Below are 20187 nucleotides of genomic sequence, written 5' to 3'. Positions count from 1 at the left end.
ATTTCAGTTCTTTTGACAGACTTGCATTTTAGCCAATCAGTGCTCACTCCTCAGTAAATTCACGTGCATGAGCTCAATGTTACCTATATGAAACACATGAACTAACGCCATCTAGTGGTGAAAAACTGTGAAAATGCATTTAGATTAGAGGTAGCCTTCAAGGTCTCAGAAATTAGCATATGAACCTCCTAGGTTTAGCTTTCAACTAAGAATACCAAAAGAACAAAGCAAAATTGGTGATAAAAGTAAATTGGAAAGTTATTTAAAATTGCATGCCCTGTTTGAATCATGATATATATATGTGCAGCCACCAATCAGCAGCTAGAACCTAGGTTCTTTGCTGCTTCTGGGCTTGCCTAGATAAACCTTTCAGCAAAGGATAACAAGAGAAGGAAGCAAATAAATAATAGAAGTACATTGGAAAGTTGTTTAAAATTGTATTCTCTATCTGAATCATGAAAGAAAAGTTTTGGGTTTCATGTCCCTTTAAGATAAACACTCAAGAGGTTTTTCGTGGGGAGTGTCCGGGGCCTTCAAAACAGTGTTTGTTTTATTTCTAACAAAATCAGTTTTAAATGTTTTTTAAAACGTTTACATTGCATGTAATTCAGTGAATAATTGTTTATGTATAAATAAAATGTATTATATTAAGCCCTTCACGCCGTTAGGACGGAACGGAACGTCCTACCATACATGTCATCATACTGCTTCCCTCTTTGTTCAAGGCAAGAATCAGCCTGGGGGCGTGTCTAGCAATGTAGGCAGCCCCCCATGATCTGATCCCAGCCTTGAAATCATATAAACGATCGCGTGATTTCATTTTTACTGCTCCTGTTCTGAATATAAAAGTTTGGTTTTGAAGCTCGTGAACGCCGCGGGCAGTTCAGTTCACTAATAATCAATTAGAGTGAGAAACTGATCAACTGGGATGAACTATTCACAAACATATGGATTGATTCCATATTGTAGACAAGGTTTCATTAAAGGGACAGTCAAGTCCAAAATAAATTTTCATGATTCAAAAAGGGTATTTTTTGTTTGTTTTTTTAAATACTTTATTTATACCCAACAGAAAAAAAGATATCAGAGGCAATTAAAGCACTACATACAATTTTCCCACTACACCGGGTAAATCGATAAAAGACAAGTCATATGTAAGCCCGCCTCGCAGGGCGTAGTGCCAAATATTAAACCATAATAAACATATTACTCTGTTAATCAACGGCTGATACAAATGAAACAAGTAGCAAATATATACCAAGTTCCTGTAGTGTTACATGATCCAAAAATCTATTGGTTAATTTTAGCTTTTTAGACAAAAAGAAAAAAAAACCAACATAAAACAAAACCTAACAAACAGAAAACAGAACAAAAAAAATAAAAAAAATAGGGCATTTAAATTTTAATCAACTTTCCATTTACTTTTATCACTAATTTTGCTTTTTTCTCTTGGTATTCTTAGTTAAAAGCTAAACCTAGGTAGGCACATATGCTAATTTCTAATTTCTTAGACCTTGAAGGCCCCCTCTAAGCTGAATGCATTTTGACATTTTTTCACCACTAGAGGGCGTTAGTTCATGTGAGTCATATAGATAACATTGAGCTCACGCACGTTGTTACCTAGGAGTCAGCACTGATTGGTTAAACTGCAAGTCAGTCAAAAGAACTGAAATTAGGGGGCAATTTGCAGAGGCTTAGATACAAGGTAATTACAGAGGTAAAATGTGTATTATTATAACTTGGTTATGTCATTTTAAATAACAAAAATTCTGGTTTTGACTGTCCCTTTAAAAAAAAAAATGTACATATTAACAAGTTTCATTGATATTTTATATCCATCATAGATTTTACATTTAATGTCCTTTTTAAATAAAATAAGTGAGGAAAAGAAAGATTCACTTTAGTGAAAGACAAATAGCTGCCACTGATTACATATCAAGGTAGAACAGAGTGAAAGTGAAAGAATTTGAGGTAAATACACGTCTGACACACCTTTAAATTAATAGTGGAGGAAGGGAAATCATTCTTCCATTGAATACGTGTTTTTGACTTGTGCATTAAAAGGATATATACATTTTGAGGATGTAATATAAAAGTCTTAAAGGGATACCAAACCCACATTCTTCTTTCATTATACAGATGGAGCATGCCATTTTAGGCAACTTTCTAATTTACTCCTATTGTCAATTTTTCTTTGTTCTCTTGGTATCTTTTTTTGAAAAAAGCAGGAATGCAAGCTTAGGAGCCAGCCCATTTTTGGTTCAGACCCTGTGCTTCTGATTGGTTGATATTATATATATTGCAGCAGAAATAAGCACTCACTGATCTTAGCAGGTAAGATTGTTTTGGGATTGTATTGGCATTTGACAAAGGGACCCATGTGGTTTTGAAACGTTATGCTTTGTTTTTAAAACTATATACATTAATGTGAAGTTTTATACATATATACACACACATATATACACACACCTATATTTATTTTGGGATTGGCTGATGACTGTCACATGATAAAATGGTATCAACTTTGAAGTTTGTCAGAACAAAAATAAATCTACTTCTCATTTGAAATTCAGACTATGTGCTTTTGCATTGCATTTTCTATTATGCATTTGTTAGTAGAAAAAAGTTTTGCAAAATATTTTAATACATTTTTTTTTCCTGGTCTTGTAATTCTGGTAATTGTTCTAGTTTGTCAGAGCGTTTTATAATAGCACTTTTGTTTGCCTCTATGTTAGTAACACAAAGCACTACTGGGAGCTAGTTGAACAAATCTGGTGAGCCAATCACACAAAGCATGTGTGTAGCTACCCATCCCCAACTAGCTTCTGGTAGTTCATTGCTACTCCAGAGCTAACAGGAGTTTGTTTGTTTTTGTTAAAAAGGGTACCATGAGAATGAAGTAAAATTGAAAACAAACGTTAAATGAAAAGTGTCTAAATATAGTAACTAAACCATGGAAGTTTATATTTTGACTTTCATGACCCGTTGAAGTTGTTTATGTCAATAGAGAAACAGAGGATGAAAGCTTGGGCACAATGGAGACTACAGAATCATTGCCCACTGTTCAATAAGCACAACTGACACAGAACATAAGATGTAAAAAAAGTACACTGCGATATATGTCCAGATAGCCGCCCAGTACACAGTGCAGCATGGGGAGGAAGGGGCCTTTGACCCCTGGGAGGAGACAGGACCCTAGTAAGGAGTTGAGGGGTGGGTCTTTGGAGCGGGGCATTCAAAGGGACAGTACTCTGTAAAATTGTTTTTATATTAATGTATTGTCAATGACTTGCTATACCAGCTGTATAGTATAAAACATATGAGAAATTGCATTTTAAGGTTTATTTGTGAATATGAAGTAGCTGGTTTTGTGCTTTTAAACCACAGCCTATTACAATAGATTGAGCTTCAAGCAATATCAGATCTCATTATGTTATCACTTTTATATACACAGACTTGCTTCTTTATCTTATATTTGTCTGGAAAACTAAATCTCAATACATAAAGAGAACAAAGGAAAATTATCATTTTATTACTTAACTATCCTGCACCACACTAGGAGTGTCATTTCTTCTGCTGACTGTGTTTACATAGGCTTATCAATAGCTTAGACTCCAGTATCAAAACTTTTAGTATAGGTTGGGAAACCACAGGCTAAATCAGCTATTTCAAAGGTCAAAATAGGTGTAAAGGAGCTACTTGTAAACAATTTAATACACTCCAGCAGGTAAAACGGATCATTGGGAACAATTTAAATGGGAGAAAATGTTTGGGTGAGCTGTCCCTTTAAGGCAGGGCTGGTTGGCCATTTTAGCGCCTTAAAATAAGTTAGCAGCAATTTTCCCCTCCCTCCCATTTGTTTACAGCGGTTCAGTTTGTCACAGTGATTGGCGGGCACTAGTCCCCTCACTTCAGCAACTGGACTACGGCCATAAGTGGTTGGGTTAACCTCCCCATGGGGTGGGAGAGCAGGTAAAGTAGCTCCTTGGGCATGGGGTCCCTTGGAGCGTTGGGTGGAAAAAGGTAACAGACTTGGTTAAAGTGAATGTAAAGTTTAATGAGAATGTGCCCTTAAAAACAGGGCCACTTTCATTCATTAAACTTTACATTTAAGCATTTTTTTATTTTATTTAAATACTTTTCCTTATGACAGCAGACCGGCGATCTTCTTCCCCGCAGCTCCTGTTGTACTTAGCACAGCAATGACGAATCCGTCTTCCTCCAATCATTGCGTGCAACCTAAGGCGCCCAGCTCGTGAGGCCACGCAATGATTGGAAAAAGGCAGATTCATCATCGGAAGAAAAAAACGCTTAAATGTAAAGTGCCCGTTTTTATTAGTATTTTTAAAAACCGGTCACTTTCTCATTAAACTTAACATTCACATTAAGTCTAGGTGAATCTAAAGTATAGCCTGGCCAATGGAAAAGAGAGAATACAGATTTAAAATTGGTGCTAGCACCTCTGGGTTTGTTCAAGTTGATAAAGTTTATATGTGGTTCTAAATAGTTTTAATTTATTTATATGCTGTAAATTGTTATTTAATAAACAGGGTGTGACCAGAATGTTTACCAGAAAACAAGTGTCATTGTATTCTTTATGTGTTAAATATGTAAGGTAAATTATTATGTATAACGGGGACGAGAGTTTGACGACTCATGGGGTCATGGTGCAACAACTATCCTTGTTTAGTTCATTTAAAGTGAATGTCAAGTTTGATGAATCAGTGCCCGGTTTTTAAAAACCCTATTAAAAACAGGGGCACTTTCATTCACCAAACTTTACATTTCCCTTGTTTTGATAAAATGCTTACCTTTAAATCTTGAAAGCCGATTCAGCGATTCCCCCTCCTGCCGTTTGTCACTTCATACGTCAGCAATGACGAATGGGGCATCCTCCAATCACGGCTTCCCCCCCAGGGGGACGCCGTAATTGGAGGAAGCCGGATTCGTCATTTTTGACATATGAAGAGGCTTGCGACGGGCGTGGGAAGCGTTGGAGCGGCTTTCAAGACTTAAAGGTAAGCATTTTATCAAAACAAGCTAAATGTAAAGTTTGATGAATGAAAGTGCCTCTGTTTTTAATAGGGTTTTTAAAAACCAGGCACTTATTCATCAAACTTGACATTCACTTTAAATAGGAGTCTTTAAACAACAAAAACCCAACAATGTGGATATATACTATGTGTATCATTGTTTCCTGTTTGTAATATCTCATAATTGCTATTAGAACACAGCTACTATTATGTATTCAAAATTGTATACAGTCCTATTTCATTCTCACATAACTCTTCTCTTTGGGTTATGGTAGCAACAAGTACTGCAGCATCAGTTTGCAATATCTATACATAGTTTTCAAGCTGGCGGACGGTGTTTTAATTTACAAATAGAATATGAGCAAAGGATGACCAAAAACATAACTCAAACGCAGTTTTCTGCTTTCTGTATATATTTTGGTAGGCAGTAGAGATACAATTCAGCAGCAGAGGTGTAAAGAAGGAACAATTTAGGACAGTAAGAGCAAACCTGATTACTAGTTAGAAACATGCATGAAGGACTGCTTTGTATTCACATAAACACATAGCCACAACAAATTGAATATACAAGATTATAAGTATTAATTTACAGTATGACTCAACAAATCTGTTTAAAATCTTAGAACCAGCAAGTTTTGGATATCTTGTATGGTAATACAATTAAATACACAACACAATTAAGGGGTTAAATCCCTGTTGTGACATCCACAGAGCAGCGATTTAAGTCACTAGTTGTCAGTATGATATAATGGTAATTAAGGTATTCAGTTGCTGCTTTATTTAATATACTCCACATAGAAAAACTTGCCTCTAAACTTTACCCAAAACTAGGTGCCCTGTACAGAAACAAATCCTGCCTCAGCCCTACAGTAAAGGAAAATATTGTACAGCAAATGCTGATGCCTATCTTGGATTATGGGGACATAGTATATGCACCTGCTCCGCAAACACACCTTAATAAACTAAATACGTTATATAACTCGTTCTGCTGCTTTGTGCTACAATGTAACTACAGGGCCCACCATTGTGACATGCTAAAAGAACTAAACTGTCTGTCGCTGGAATCCAGACGCACCCTCCATCTTTCCTGCCTTGTCTTTAAGAGCCTTTCTGGGAATCTCCCACCCTACCTGAGCAGAATGCTCTCCCCGGCTATTCCCACCTCCTATAACCTCCGATCCAATAACAGCACATTATTTAGCTTGCCTCAATACAAAAAGAAAGCAGCTCGATCCTCCTTTTCCTACAGAGCGCCACAATTATGGAGCGACCTCCCTCACACTTTAAAAACTTCCCCAAGCCTAAAATCCTTTAAGAGATCCCTCTATACATATCTCAAAACAGAATGCACCTGTCATGGTTGATTAAATATTTCGTACCTGCTCTATGTTAAATGTTTGCATATATTGTGTATTATTATTGTTTTTGTATTTTATTGTACCCTATTGTATCAATGCAATGTTTTGTGGTCCCAGGACATACTTGAAAACGAGAGAAATCTCAATGTATCCTTCCTGGTAAAATATTTTATAAATAAATAAATATTTTATAAATAAATAATTAATGGCTTCTATTTCTGTACAGAAGTGATATATACCAGTTATGGCCAGTATTGCAAATACAGCAATGATTTAACCCCTTGCATGCCCCAAACCCACACTAGTCATTTAAACAGCCAAAAGACAAATGAGCAAGCAAAAAATTAAAATGACTCACTGATACATAAAACACTCACAGTGGTGACTTATACCCTTGATCGTCCAAAGCACACATACCGCAGCCCCTTAACCTACTGGTTTCACTGTGTGGAAGTTTAAGGGGGAAACAAAATACATTGAGCCTAGCTACCGCAAGGATCCTAGATCAGAAAACACCTGCCCAATGGCCGTTCTGTTGTCACCAGTTCCTTCATAACCTCACTAATGCCTCCTCTCCAGGCATAGGAGCAACACCTCCTCCACCACTGCCAATCATGGACGAGGAACAGCGAACACAAAAATAGAACATTAAAGTAATGTCCTACATCCCATTCCTTTAGATACAACCAAAATCTTCCAATGTAATAAAGACAGTATCCAGACGGCACTGAATCATTCTTCACATCAAGATCAAAGCTTGGAAAAGCAGTTGAAATCTAGAGTCACCTCTCCCGACAGTCTCTGAAGAACCACAAGTTCCTCTGCAGCAGAAAGTACACTTGCTGACCCATGCGGCACTGCAACCCATGAGGAAAAAGCCATAGATTTTGGGAAGTGAGACCCCAGAGGAATGCTGAATAAGCTGGCAGGTGTCACACAAGCCTAGAAGAAGCTATGGATATCTACCCTCTACCACACCCTCCTCCAATGCAAACTCAAGGAAGACCTGTGGGAACCAGCAGCTAGGGTTGCCAACTGTCCAGTATTCAACTGGACAGTCCAGTATTTTAGCAAACTGGCCAGTATAATCTTCACAAATATACTGGACACTTACATTTCCAGTTTTTTAAGGTTTGTGGGTTTTAGATAAATGGAAAAGGCCTCCTATGCCTCAATGCATTATAAATATGGAGCAGAAAGAAATGGTTGATAGTCATGAAGGTAAAATCACTACTGTTTATGTGTGGTGCCACAGATGAAGAGATAAAATGCTTGATATGTATGTTACTGGTAGAAATGGGGTAAAAAGACTGCTCAATTGTGAATGTTCATAGTTGGATCAAGAGTGGGGACTTTTTTGCGGGGGGGGGGGGGCATTACGTGACCCCAGCTATCATCATGAAAATTCACCTAGAGCTTGCCCAATATTTTTGTGGAGGACACCTCTCAACCCTACTAGATGCACATAAACAAAGAATGCACAGGTGAAAAGAGATATCAGTGGTGCGCAGAAGTTCTGTGCTGTTACAGGACAACTCATGTTAACTTAAATTTTGCACACTGGTCTCGCCCATTAGGTAGGCGTTAGGGTGCAAGTCTGCTCCGTTCCAAATATTAGTCACCATGGTGATCTGATGCCCTAGATTTGTCTATATTAGAAGCTTTTAACAGGGCTGGTGCACACAGGATGAAAACCACTGACCTCTACCACAAATTCATTCAAGAGCTACTCACCAAATGCGGGGGGAAAGGCCTTCTCCCCACAGGGGGGCGTGACTCCTTTGTTGCACAGTTCATTTGGTTATTTAAGAGGTCCCCCACCAAACAGGAAATCTTCATTTTACTTGGTCTTATCCATTACAAAAATCTGCAATGTTTAAATGCAGAACTGGCAACAAAACCTGTAAGTGGCACAGCTAAACAAATTGCTGTAGGCGCGGTTCTCACGCTGTGCTGATATGTTAAAAAAAAAAAAGCAACAAAAAGAAAGAAAAACGGCCGAATTTACTTGAGGTTTTGCAATTATTTTTTTGCATATGCCCCACTACTTCCTTCCTATCTGACTAACACATTCATAAGTACACTGTAGCACAGAGCACGTAAATAAGAAGTGTAACTCTGTACTTCTATTGCAAGATTTGTAACTTCCACAAAAACTGTAATCACCAAATGATTTCTGGATGCAGTTACAGCTATGTCAGGTGGAAAAAAAAACCCATATCTTGAAACGTCTATAATTTTTTGTAAATCTTTCTTATATAGGTGAAAAGTCAACAGCTCCCCTTATGACAAATAGGAAACTTATTTCATTTGTTCACATATTTAAAATGTAAATTAAAAGTGGTTCCAATAGGGCATCTTTTTTATAGAAGGGGCTTAGCCTTATGAGGGACAGATGGTTTGTTTATATGTTATACTCTGTTTGGCAAGTGCGCACTCGTGGTAATATGTATTGGATAACCAGTTTATAATACGTAGCGAATGCACGGGATGCCATCTTATGCGATTATTAGTGAACAATAAACATAGTTTCCGTTATACAAGGAGCTTAGCTCTATTAGGACATCTAGGTTTTTAAGTTACAGTGTGTCTGGAATGTATGCACTTATGGCAATGTATGCTGTATTATTATCATAAAAACTACTCTATTATCATCATCATAAAAACTACTAGCACTAGGCAAGGTAACTATAACTTAAGCTCCCGCCATAGAAGGAGCATAGCTAATAAGCTGAAATTATTCTTTTGTGTATATCACAGAAAACAACTTCTCAAACTTACTGATGCTGCATATTCACATTGATATTTGCAACTTCGATATACCACGATTATAATCCTATAAATTTGTTTAAAATGAAACCAGCTGAGTTTAAAAAGGACCAGATACCCAAATGTTGAAACACTTGAAAGTGATGCAGCATAGCTGTAAAAAGCGGACTAGAAAATATCACCTTAACATCTCTATGTAAAAAAAGAAAGATTTTTTACCATAAAATGTCCTATGTATTCACAATTCATTGTAAAGGACTTTAAGCAGCCAATCATTATGCATGTCCCGGGACCTGCAAGGGAGCGTGCCTCATGCACACATGTTATTTCCCTATTCAGTTTAAGGAAATTTACTATGAAATCTCATGAGATCACAGTAAAAGAGTTCATGGCCTCAGCACTGCTGATGCTGATTGGCTGCTGTTCATTTCTTCCTTTTTTTTTTAAACCAGCAGCTGGGCAGTAACTGAAAGTTAACTTTTTACAGAACACTTACTCTGATGAGGTGAAAAAATGAATCTTTCTATTTTAACAGAAATGTTTAGTTGATATTTCCTGTCAGCTTTTTACAGTTATGCTACATCACTTTCAAGTGATTAAGCATATGATTCAGATAGAGCATGCAATTTTAAACAACTTACTAATTTACTCCTATAATAAAATTTTATTTGTTCTCTTCCTATCTTTATTTGAAAAAACAGGAATGCAAGTATAGGAGCCGGCCCATTTTTAGTTCAGCAGCTATCAGCAAGCGCTACCCAGGGTCTGAACCAAAAATGGTCTGGCTCCTATGCTTACATACCCGCTTTTCCAAATAAAAATAGCAAGAGAACAAAGGAAAAATATATAAAAAAGGAGTAAATTAAATTTGCATGCTCTATCTGAATTGTAAAAGAAAAAATTTGGGTTTTTTGTCCTTTTAACTGTAAAGATGTGTGTGGATAATACATATTATTATTGTTAACTAGAAATCAGCCAGAGTTTCTTCCTGTCTGACAGCCATCAACCCAACTCCAGTTTATAGATCCAGAGCTAGTAAACAAACACTAATTTCAGACACTTCTTATGGTTAAGAAGCAATTCTCAAAATTAGCATAATGCACTCCTCCCTTGATAGTACCATTGGAACAAATTGTCATTTAAAATCATAAACCAATAAAATTTGAGTCAAAAAAAAAAAAAAAAAGGGAGAGGCTTCTTTTTAGACCTCACTGCCGGAACATAACATAATAAAACAACATAGCAATGTACTATTTTGTCGTAAAAAAATTCTGAAAAAAATTTGCTTTTTCTAAAGAATCTGGTGCTTAAATTCAATAATCTTAACAAGCTGTAAAATGAAAAGCACGTGCCACACAGTGATTGTTTAAAGCTATGCACAAACACAAGGGTTGTCAAGTGGTTTATTACCGATATGCAAAACTGCTCGTTGTGCTAACAAGGAAACAGTTTTACATGCCTTTTAAATATTTTGTATAGGATCTTTTTGCAATTCAGTGCTATATTGCACATATATATTATATATTCACACACAAAAAAAATATTATATAAAATATTGACTTTGTCTCCTTAAAAGCGACAATAATCTGTACCCTGCACACAAAAGTGTTTGTCCCTTTAACATATTTGAGCATTATTCTTAAGAAGAAGGAGAATTTATCGGAAAGAAAATCATAAGAAAAGTGAGATATTTTTAGTGACTGAACTGCAAACAGATATATTTGTTTTGTATAGGGTATTATAATTGTAAGCTAAAGTTCAATAAAAATAGCATTTCAATATTGTATTAAGTATAAACAAGACAAAAATGGCCCCAAAAAAACAAACAAAAAACAGCCGAATATACCAAAAATGACTCAAAATGAATTCACTTTTATGTCCATTTTAATTTGACGTAGTCTCCTATGTTAACCACAAGAGGGCAGTGATGGAGTAACAAACTGCTGTATGCAGCCATTTATTATAGTCCACTGGTTTTCAAACTTGTTCTCAGGCCTCCCCAACAGGCCAGATTGTAAGGATTATCTTGGATGAGAGCAGGGAAAATAACCATGTTTATTAATCAGCTGCTTATTTCACCTGTGCTCCAATTCAGATAATCTCAAAATCTGGCCTGTTAGGGAGGTCTGGGGACAGAAAACCAGCGCTATAGTCAAAACAAAAAATGATGATAGTTTTCAATATACTTTTTTTTACAGATTTGCCACATGCAGCCAGTACTGGTCTAAAACTTAAAATAATCATTATATAACCCATACAAAAAACAAAAAGACAGAAATTAAATAATGACAAGAGAAACAAAAGCGTTGTTGTGCACACTCATAATGACAGTTAAAAAGGGACATGAAACCCACATTTTTTCTTTCATGATTTAGATAGAGAATACAATTTTTTTTAAAAAGATTTCAGTTTACGTCTAATATATTTTCTTTGTTCTCTTGTTGTTCTTTGTTGAAGAGATCTCTAGATAGGTAGGGTGCAGCACATGTCTGGAGAACTACAAGACAGGAAACATTGTTGCAAAACTGCTGCCATGTAGTACTCCATGCATGTGCACACGCCTAAACTTACCATCCTGCTTTTCAACAAAGGATAAAAAGAAAACAAAGAAAATGTGATAGAAGTAAATTGGAAAGTTGTTAAAAACGCTATGATCTATCTGAATCAGGAAACAATAAAGAGGTTTTCTGTCCCTTTAACCCCATGCCAGCGAGAGATGCCGGTTTCTTTGGATAAGATTACACAAATCATATTTGTATACTGCTACATATTGTTAGCACTCCTCAGATAACTAACACAGAGGGGCACATTTACCATCGGTGTTTCATCACAGGGTGAAATTTAACAAGAGGATTCTTGCGCAATGACGCCCCCTTACCGTTCCGCACCCAACTGGAGTGGAGAGGAAAAAGCAGCAAATTTTGCTTCTTAAATATGCGGCAGATGTAGGGTTGCAACCTTGGCCATGTTTTCCTGGACACTTATGAGTTACACGTGCTGCAGGGCGTGCAGGGAGGAACATGAATAGTGCTGTCCAGCTTCATTTTGTGTGCTGTCCTGAGGCACAATACATGTTGCCCTCTGCACACCCTGCACCATGTGTAACTCATAAGTGTCCAGGAAAACATAGCTGAGGTGGCAACCCTAGGCAGCTGCCTCGCTTATGCACACGTGACCTGCTCCACACAGCCAAACAAGCTGCAAATGCAGCTTAAAGGGACACTGAACCCAAATTCTTTCTTTCGTGATTCAGATAGAGCATGCACTTTTAAGCAACTTTCTAATTTACTCCTATTATCAATTTTTCTTCGTTCTCTTGCTATCTTTATTTGAAAAAGAAGGCATCTAAGCTTTTTTGGTTCAGACCTCTGGACAGCACTTTTTTTTATTGGTGGATGAATGCATCCATCAATCAGCAAGAACAACCCAGGTTGTTCACCAAAAAATGGGCCGGCATCTAACCTTACATTCTTGCATTTCAAATAAAAATACCAAGAGAATGAAGAAAATTTGATAATAGGAGTAAATTAGAAAGTTGCTTAAAATGTCATGCTCTATCTGAATCACGAAAGAAAATTTTTTGGTTCAGTGTCCCTTTAATATATTTCCCCAAAATACCTTCTATGCATCAATACTGACACAATTTAATAGCATCAATGTCTAAAAGTCTATATAAACAAAGGTCACTTCTCACCACGTCATTCCTAACTGAAAGTACTGCAAATATCCGTTACAACCTGTTCCTAACAACTCAATTAGTCCTGCCAGTGTCTGTACAACACACCGTATCCAATCTGCATAACAGCCTGTGAAATATCTACAGGCATCCTTAAAAAAGACATTAAAGGGACATTATACACTAATTTTTTCTTTGCATAAATGTTTTGTAGATGATCTATTTATATAGCCCATAAAGTTTTTTTTTTTAAATAAATGTATAGTTTTGCTTATTTTTTAAATAACATTGCTCTGATTTTTAGACTCCTAACCAAGCCCCAAAGTTTTATGTGAATACCGTCAGCTACCTTCTCCGGCTTGCTGCTGTTTGTGTAAAGGGTCTTTTCATATGCAAAAGAAGGGGGAGGGGGGGGTGTCTTATTTGCCACTTGCAGTGGGCTTTCCAACTACCTTTTCAACAGAGCTAAACTAAGAGGTTCTAAGTAAGTTTTTAAACATTTTATACTGGATTTTTATATCAGTATCTGTGCATCCTATTCTTTATAGTAGTGTCTATTACATGCAGTTATATGAAAATGAGTGTATGCTGTCCCTTTAAAGTCCCTGACAAACCCTCTACTGAAGTATGTTCCTAAATTAATGGGACATAAAACCCAAACATTTTCTTTCACGATTCTGATAGCATACAATTTAAAAAAAAAAAAAACTTTCCAATTTACTTCTGTTATCAAATTTTCTTCGTTTTCTTGTTATCCTTTGTTGAAAAGATTGGATGTAAGCTCATGAGTGTGCATGTCTATAGCACTATATGGCAGCAGTTTTGCAACAATGTTATACATTAGCAGTAGCAATAGATGGGAGCACTATTTCCTGTCATGTGCACGCAACCTACCTAAGTATCCCTTCAACAAAGAATAACAGGAGAACAAAGCAAATTTGATAATAGAAGTAAATTGGAAACTTTTTTAAAATTGTATTCTGTATCTGAATATTGAAAGTTTTTTTTGGGGGGGGTTTAATGTCCCTTTAAGATTCAATAATACAAAATTCATACATTTATATGAAAGATTACTATGAAACATTTTTAAAATATATATATATATATATTTTTTAAATAAAAGGGTCAATTTAAAGTGGTTTATTTTGATTTGGAAGCTAATAGGAAGTGCAGCTGGGCCTTAAAGGGACAGTTTACTCAAACATTCTCCCCAATGATTCATTTTACCTGCTGGAGTGTATTAAATTGTTTAAAAGAATTTCCATTACCCTTATATTGGCATTTGAAATAGTTTATTTAGCCTGTGGTATCCCCACCCATCCTGAAAGTTGAGGCCAAGCTATGTTAAAGGGACACTAAACCCAATTTTTTTTTTTCATGTTTCAGATAGAGCATGACATTTTAAGTAACTTTCTAATTTACTCCTATTATCAATTTTTCTTCGTTCTCTTGCTATCTTTATTTTAAAACCAGGAATGTAAATCTTAGCAGCCAGACCATTTTAGGCTCAGCACCATGGATACCGCTTGCTTATTGGAGGCTGACATTTACCCACTAATAAGCAAGCATAACCCAGGTTCTCAACCAAAAATGGACGGCTCCTATGCATCACATTCCTGCTTTTTAAATAAAGATAGCAAGGGAACAAAGAAAAATTGATAATAGGAGTAAATTAGAAAGTTGCTTAAAACTTCATGCTCTATCTGAATCATGAAAAAAATGGGTTTAGTGTCCCTTTGACACAGCCAGTAAAATAAATTACACTCCCAGTGGGTTATAGAAGAGATAAGGTAATAAAATGTTAATTTTCCATTGTTCTCTCCAAGTATTGGTGATTGGTTTACAGACAGATATAAGATAAAGAAGCAGGTATATGTATACAATGTGATAAAGTAAAGAGATCCGATTATACCTACAAGCTCAACCTATTTTATTAGGTTGTGGCTTCAAAACACAAAATCAGCTAATTCAGATATTATAAAATAATTTCATTTCGATGCAAAGAATAAAGTTTCTATAGTGCCCATGTAAGCTAAAAGAAAAACTTTATATGAAACCCAAAATGTTCCTTTCATTATGCAGATAGAGCATGCGATTTTAAACTATTTTCAAATTTACTTCTTTTATCCGTTTTCTTCGTTCTCTTGATATCTTTTGTTGAAAAGCAGAGACGTATGCTTAGGAGCCGGCCGATTTCTGGAGCACTATATTGCAGCCGTTTTCCTAGAATGGTAGCCATTTACAATAGCACTATTTCCTGCTATATAGTGCTCCAGATGCCTATTTAGGTATCTCTTCAACACAGAATATCTTGGAAACAAAGCAAATTTGATATGAAAAGTGAGTTAGAAACGTTTTAAAAATGATCTGCTCTGTCTGAATGACAAAAGAACAGTTTTGAGTTTCATGTCCCTTTAATCATGTATGGACATTAGTTCAGGGTCGTCAAGCCCTGTCTTACTTTCTAGAGAGTGCATTCTGCTCTATAGCCTATTAAGTCATATTCTGCTAAAAAAAAAAAAAAAAAAACTTATTAGAACTGTGAAGCTGATATGGCTTAGGCTTTGAAATTATATTTCCCATATCCAGAGATCTAGTATTTAAAAAAAATAAAGGGATATGAAACCCAAACGTTTTTATTTCATGATTCAGATAGAATTTTAAGCAAGTTTCTAATTTATTCCTATTATCAATTTTTCTTTGTTCACTTGGTATCTTTATTTGAAAAAGCAGGAATGTAAGCTTAGGAGCCTGCCCATTTTTTTGGTTCAGGACACTGGGTAGGGCTTGCCGATTGGTAGCTAAATATACATTTTCCTATCCCTTTAACTGTAATGTCCCCACATGGTAGTCAATAACACAGCAGATTCATACTCAATGAGTCTGTGCGACAGTACAGCACAGTTTTTTGACATTCTCTCATTTATAAAATAATTATTTTTTTAAATGGCATTTTATACAGATTCTGCATGCTTACCTCTTCCTGTTTTTCTTCACTGACTACATTAAGACTCAGCTGAGAGTGACTACTGACCCCACTGTCCTCATTGCCATCATCATAGAAATTCGTTTTTTTCGGGTCTTTAAAACACAGTGGGCTCCTATCAACCTTTTGGACAGAGACATCAGCTCTTTCATCACTTTCCATAGAGCTCAGAGATAAAGTGCTGTTGTAGTTTGGGCACTGGATGGAAACACTGGACTTGCACAATTCAATACTGGGGCTCTGAGGCTTAGGAGCAGTGGGTCTTACAGGAGTGCCAACTGGTTCACATTCTGATACAGAAAGAGGAGAATGTTTGGATTCTTCAGAGTCTGAATAAAAAACCTCATTGGCCAACTGACTCAAGCTACTATGAGAAGGAGATATGCTGCATGCTTCCATGGGTAGGCCATCTGATGAGGTTTTCTTTTCAGCAGGCAGCACCTTAATTTCCAGGTTAGGACTGCCCATGTGCAAACTCGTGGAATTAGGACAGTTTGCCTCTGACAATGGGGAGTGGGGGTTAAATATGCACCTTCGCTCATCGGTATTGGAAGAAACTCTGCGAGAGTAGTCATCATGCAACCGACTGTTTGGTCTACTTCTCTGGGACTCCTCTTTAGTAGGGGAGTTACATTTATTTCCCTCTCTTTTTCTTTGACCGTCTGTAGCATTGCTCACAATTTTTAATACCCTATCAAAATCCTTTGCCCTAATTGGGCTTCTCCATCGCTTTGATCTTCTTTCTGGTGTCCCAGATAGTTTATCACAATCTGGTGATGTACTTAGCATAGTCTTTTGTAGGATCTCTTTCTCATTATTGGATTTTATATCTGTTAGGTTAGAGGTAGATTTCCTTTTAAATGAGCTTTTTTTTAGAAAGTTTAAATTGTCTGTGCTTTTACTTCTCCTGTAAATGATTTGGTTATTTTCTTGATGCTTGATTACAACTTGACAATTCTTCTTCTCCTGTCCTACAGGGGACAAAGGTCTTAGAGGACTCTGCGTGTTTTGTGTTTTGTCAAGATCCAATAAATTTATTCGGCCAGCACCATAGGCACGTCGTATACTACGGGATCTATGAGTACTCCTCAAGAAGGGGTTGTCGGTTTCATCTACATCTGATCCATCTGACTGGAGCATATCTACCAAATTACAATTATCCCTTGTGGCTCGAGAAGCTGACCTGCAGGGAGTCAGATAGTTTAAAGCAGAATCACTAGGTGCACACTTTGTGATATCACTCCTTGTATCTTGATCATTTGCAACAGCTGCATTTTCTTTTGCCTGAATTCCCTGGAGCACAGATGATTTTAATTTTTTGAAGGATCCCATCTTCCTCAGGGAGGATAAAGCATTCCAAGTTGAGGAATTACCAACATTGCCCATAGAACGTGGCCTTTCATTATTTGGGCTGGCTAGTTTTTTTGGAGTAGAAAACAGGCTTGCTAATTTGGAAGAGTTGAGGTGATCATCCTGTGAATCCTCCTTACTGCACAGGGGACCATTGTGACAGTAAACATCATGCAAATCACTTCTTTCAACAGCCTGGGAGGTAACTACGGTCCCATTTCCACAGCCATTGGAAAGTGACGTCATACTCTCAACCATTTGAGCATTGAAATAAAAACAATCTTTGGGTCAGGCCCACAAAGCTGTTTTAAAAAATGGTTTCAGGGTCCAGACTGTCATTTGTTGTCATTCCTTTGTGCTGTGCTTCTATGTCTATTGAATACATGAAGATCTCCCAATGCTTTTCTCGGTCTGCCCCTATAAAACAAAGCCAGTATTTAGTGAAACTTTTTTCTGCACAGTCCTGTCAATGAAAAGCTGGGGGTGGGGAATCATAAATAATTAGGCCTCAATAAACACCAATGCTAAAAGTTCACGTAAATTACTTTTGTGAATATATAATGCTTCATTTAAAGTTGTACAGAAACCAAAGTTCACTGGTCTAAGTGTGTTGAATTTATTTTAGTCTTCTAAGTTATGTAAGATCGGTAAATTATAGATTTAAAGGATTTAGATTTTACTTATACGGACAAAAGCAATACAACAAAAATGTTTTGCATTTGGACAATAAAGATGTAACCTTTCCTCTTTTAACTGTGATAACGCCAAGAAATGCACAACACTAAATCCCATAGCTAGTCATTTATTAGTTAAATTTAACCTAATGTAATTGACTATATAGCCAAATAATAACCAACAAAGAATTAACTAAAAATATCATCACTGCCAACATGTAAGGAAAGTGTCAACTTCTCTGCTCGTTAAGGACCATGGGATATTTTTAGATAGGAAAAGGCTGAAATAATTACATATTACCAGTGGGAAAAAGTGTGCAAGCGTTTGCAGAATAAAATATTCTGCAAATGTTTGTATTTTATGTGAAATGAACGAATGCTCTGTCTGCAAGCCAGCAAGTTGACCAAAGCTTGCTTTACAGTAATGAATACTGCTAATATTAAAATAAAACACGATCTGGCCAGTAAATACAGAGAATTAAATACATACAGCTACATGAACTGCTCTTCAAGTGAGCCTGAACAAACTTCAATGTGTCAGATAGAGATTACAATATTAAAAAAGTTTCTATTAACAAATTTGCTTCCTTCTCATGATATTCTTTGTTGAAGAGATACTTAGGTAGGTAGCGTGCATGTAGCACTACATGACAGGAAATAGTGCTGCCACATGCACACTTGAGCTTACATCCTTGCTTTTCAACAAAGGATAACAAGAAAACTAAGAACATTTGATCACAGCAGTAAATAGGAAAGTTGTTTAAAATTGTGTGCTCTGTCTGAACCATGAAAGAAAGAAAAAATGTGGGTTTTATGTCCCTTTAAAAGCAAACTGAATTAAACATTGCAGTGCATATAGACAATTATACATGAAAAGGGGGTATAGTCTATTTAATCATTAACCAGTTGGTGACTTATTAATGCTTAATGGATTGCCTAGTTTGCAAGACTTGTATTCAGAAAAAAAAGTGTGAGAACAAAATAATTTTCACTATATCGTTATAGAATATAAATGTATTGATGGTTGATGATTAAAACTCATTTTAAATGGAGAATTTGCATTTCACTGGTTTAGACACCAAGTACAGATATGCAAATAAAAGAAACTTTCTACCACCTTCATCATTTGGAGGCAGGGAGGGGGGGTCTTTGTCTATTCTCACTGGCTGGATTTCTGGGCTAATCATGGGAACTTTCTGGGTTTAAAGAAGGATAAACCGGAAGTGAAGCCCCTTAGCAACCAGAAAAGCTGTGAAACCAGTGAGAAACAGCAGGGGGTAAAGCTGTCTCGTTTGAATAACGGGCCACGTCTAGATCGTTACATTTTATTCACAAGTTTGAATATTGATAACTGGGCTGTGGTAACAATATGGATTATAATGAGACTATGCAGTTATGTATAATAAGTAATAACACAAACACAGCAGGGTCCACCAAGCTCCCTGATCTAACCTAGAGCACTCCCTAGTAACAGGTGCACCTACACCTCTAGGCTGCAGATCATATCTACCTATGAGATCATTATATCCGAGTTCCTGCTATACAGGAGGAGCATGCAGAAATCTAATGCAAAACTATTCATGATTATTAACATCTAGATTGCCAGACACATGTAGCGCGTTGCTATACTTTTTTGGCACCCAAGAGGTTAATAGGTTGAATTGAATGAATGCACCTATTGTAGACATAAAGCATATTCCAAATTATCACGCAGCTGTAGCTAAGTGGGCTGTTTTGGAAAGGGTTGCATCAAAGGGAAATGATAGATTTCACAAACTGTTCTTTGTACGTTTTAATTTAAGCAATTACACCGTTGTGATGTGTTGCTAGAAATAGATTGAATCTTACTAGACCAGCTTGCATAGAAAAAGCATATCACAACCATCTACAGTATATATATATTCCTTTGCCATGAAGATTTCTTACCTGATAAAGATGAAGTTTCACCTCAATAGTAACACCCAAGAAGGGTGGATATCCAGGGATCCTTACAATGCATTACAATAATTTGAAAATACTAAATCCATGGTAAACATTGGTAATCTGTATTTATCGCAAGAGATCAGAGAAGAAGAAAAAAGTCCAAAAGAGCAGAGGAAAGCGTAGCAGTGACCCTGGAACAAGCCTGGTAGTGACTAGTGAGAGCTCTGAGCAACAGGGAGGAGGAGAGGGTGTGTGTTCAGCCACAGGAGGCGGGGGAGTATTAGGAGGGGGGAGATTTCCATTTAGGATGAGTGTCTCTTCCCACAGAAGATAGATCCCCTATACAACCTCAGGCTAGACATCCTACTGAGAACTGTGCAGACAAGGGATGCTACACTTATTAACACACTCAATCAAA

At 36.7% G+C, this 20187-nt stretch overlaps 1 protein-coding gene across 2 annotated transcripts in view; it reads right to left on the bottom strand.

Annotated features, from left to right (window-relative positions):
- SPATA13 (spermatogenesis associated 13) overlaps window positions 1-19965 on the bottom strand; it is a 120861-nt gene extending 100896 nt beyond the window's left edge. For both annotated transcript variants that reach the window (XM_053708502.1, XM_053708503.1), the window contains exons 1-2: window positions 19773-19965; window positions 15814-17589 (exon numbers count right to left, since the gene is read on the bottom strand). In XM_053708502.1, the coding sequence (XP_053564477.1) occupies window positions 15814-17430 (1617 nt within the window). In that variant the 5' untranslated portion in view covers window positions 17431-17589; window positions 19773-19965. The remainder of the gene's footprint in view (window positions 1-15813; window positions 17590-19772) is intronic.
- Window positions 19966-20187: the final 222 nt, after the last annotated feature.

Source organism: Bombina bombina, chromosome 3, assembly GCF_027579735.1.
Source record: "Bombina bombina isolate aBomBom1 chromosome 3, aBomBom1.pri, whole genome shotgun sequence".
In the NCBI taxonomy this organism is placed as follows: Eukaryota; Metazoa; Chordata; class Amphibia; order Anura; family Bombinatoridae; genus Bombina; species Bombina bombina.
The sequence above is the reverse complement of the archived record's forward strand: the minus strand, read 5'-3'. Positions and strand labels throughout refer to the sequence as shown.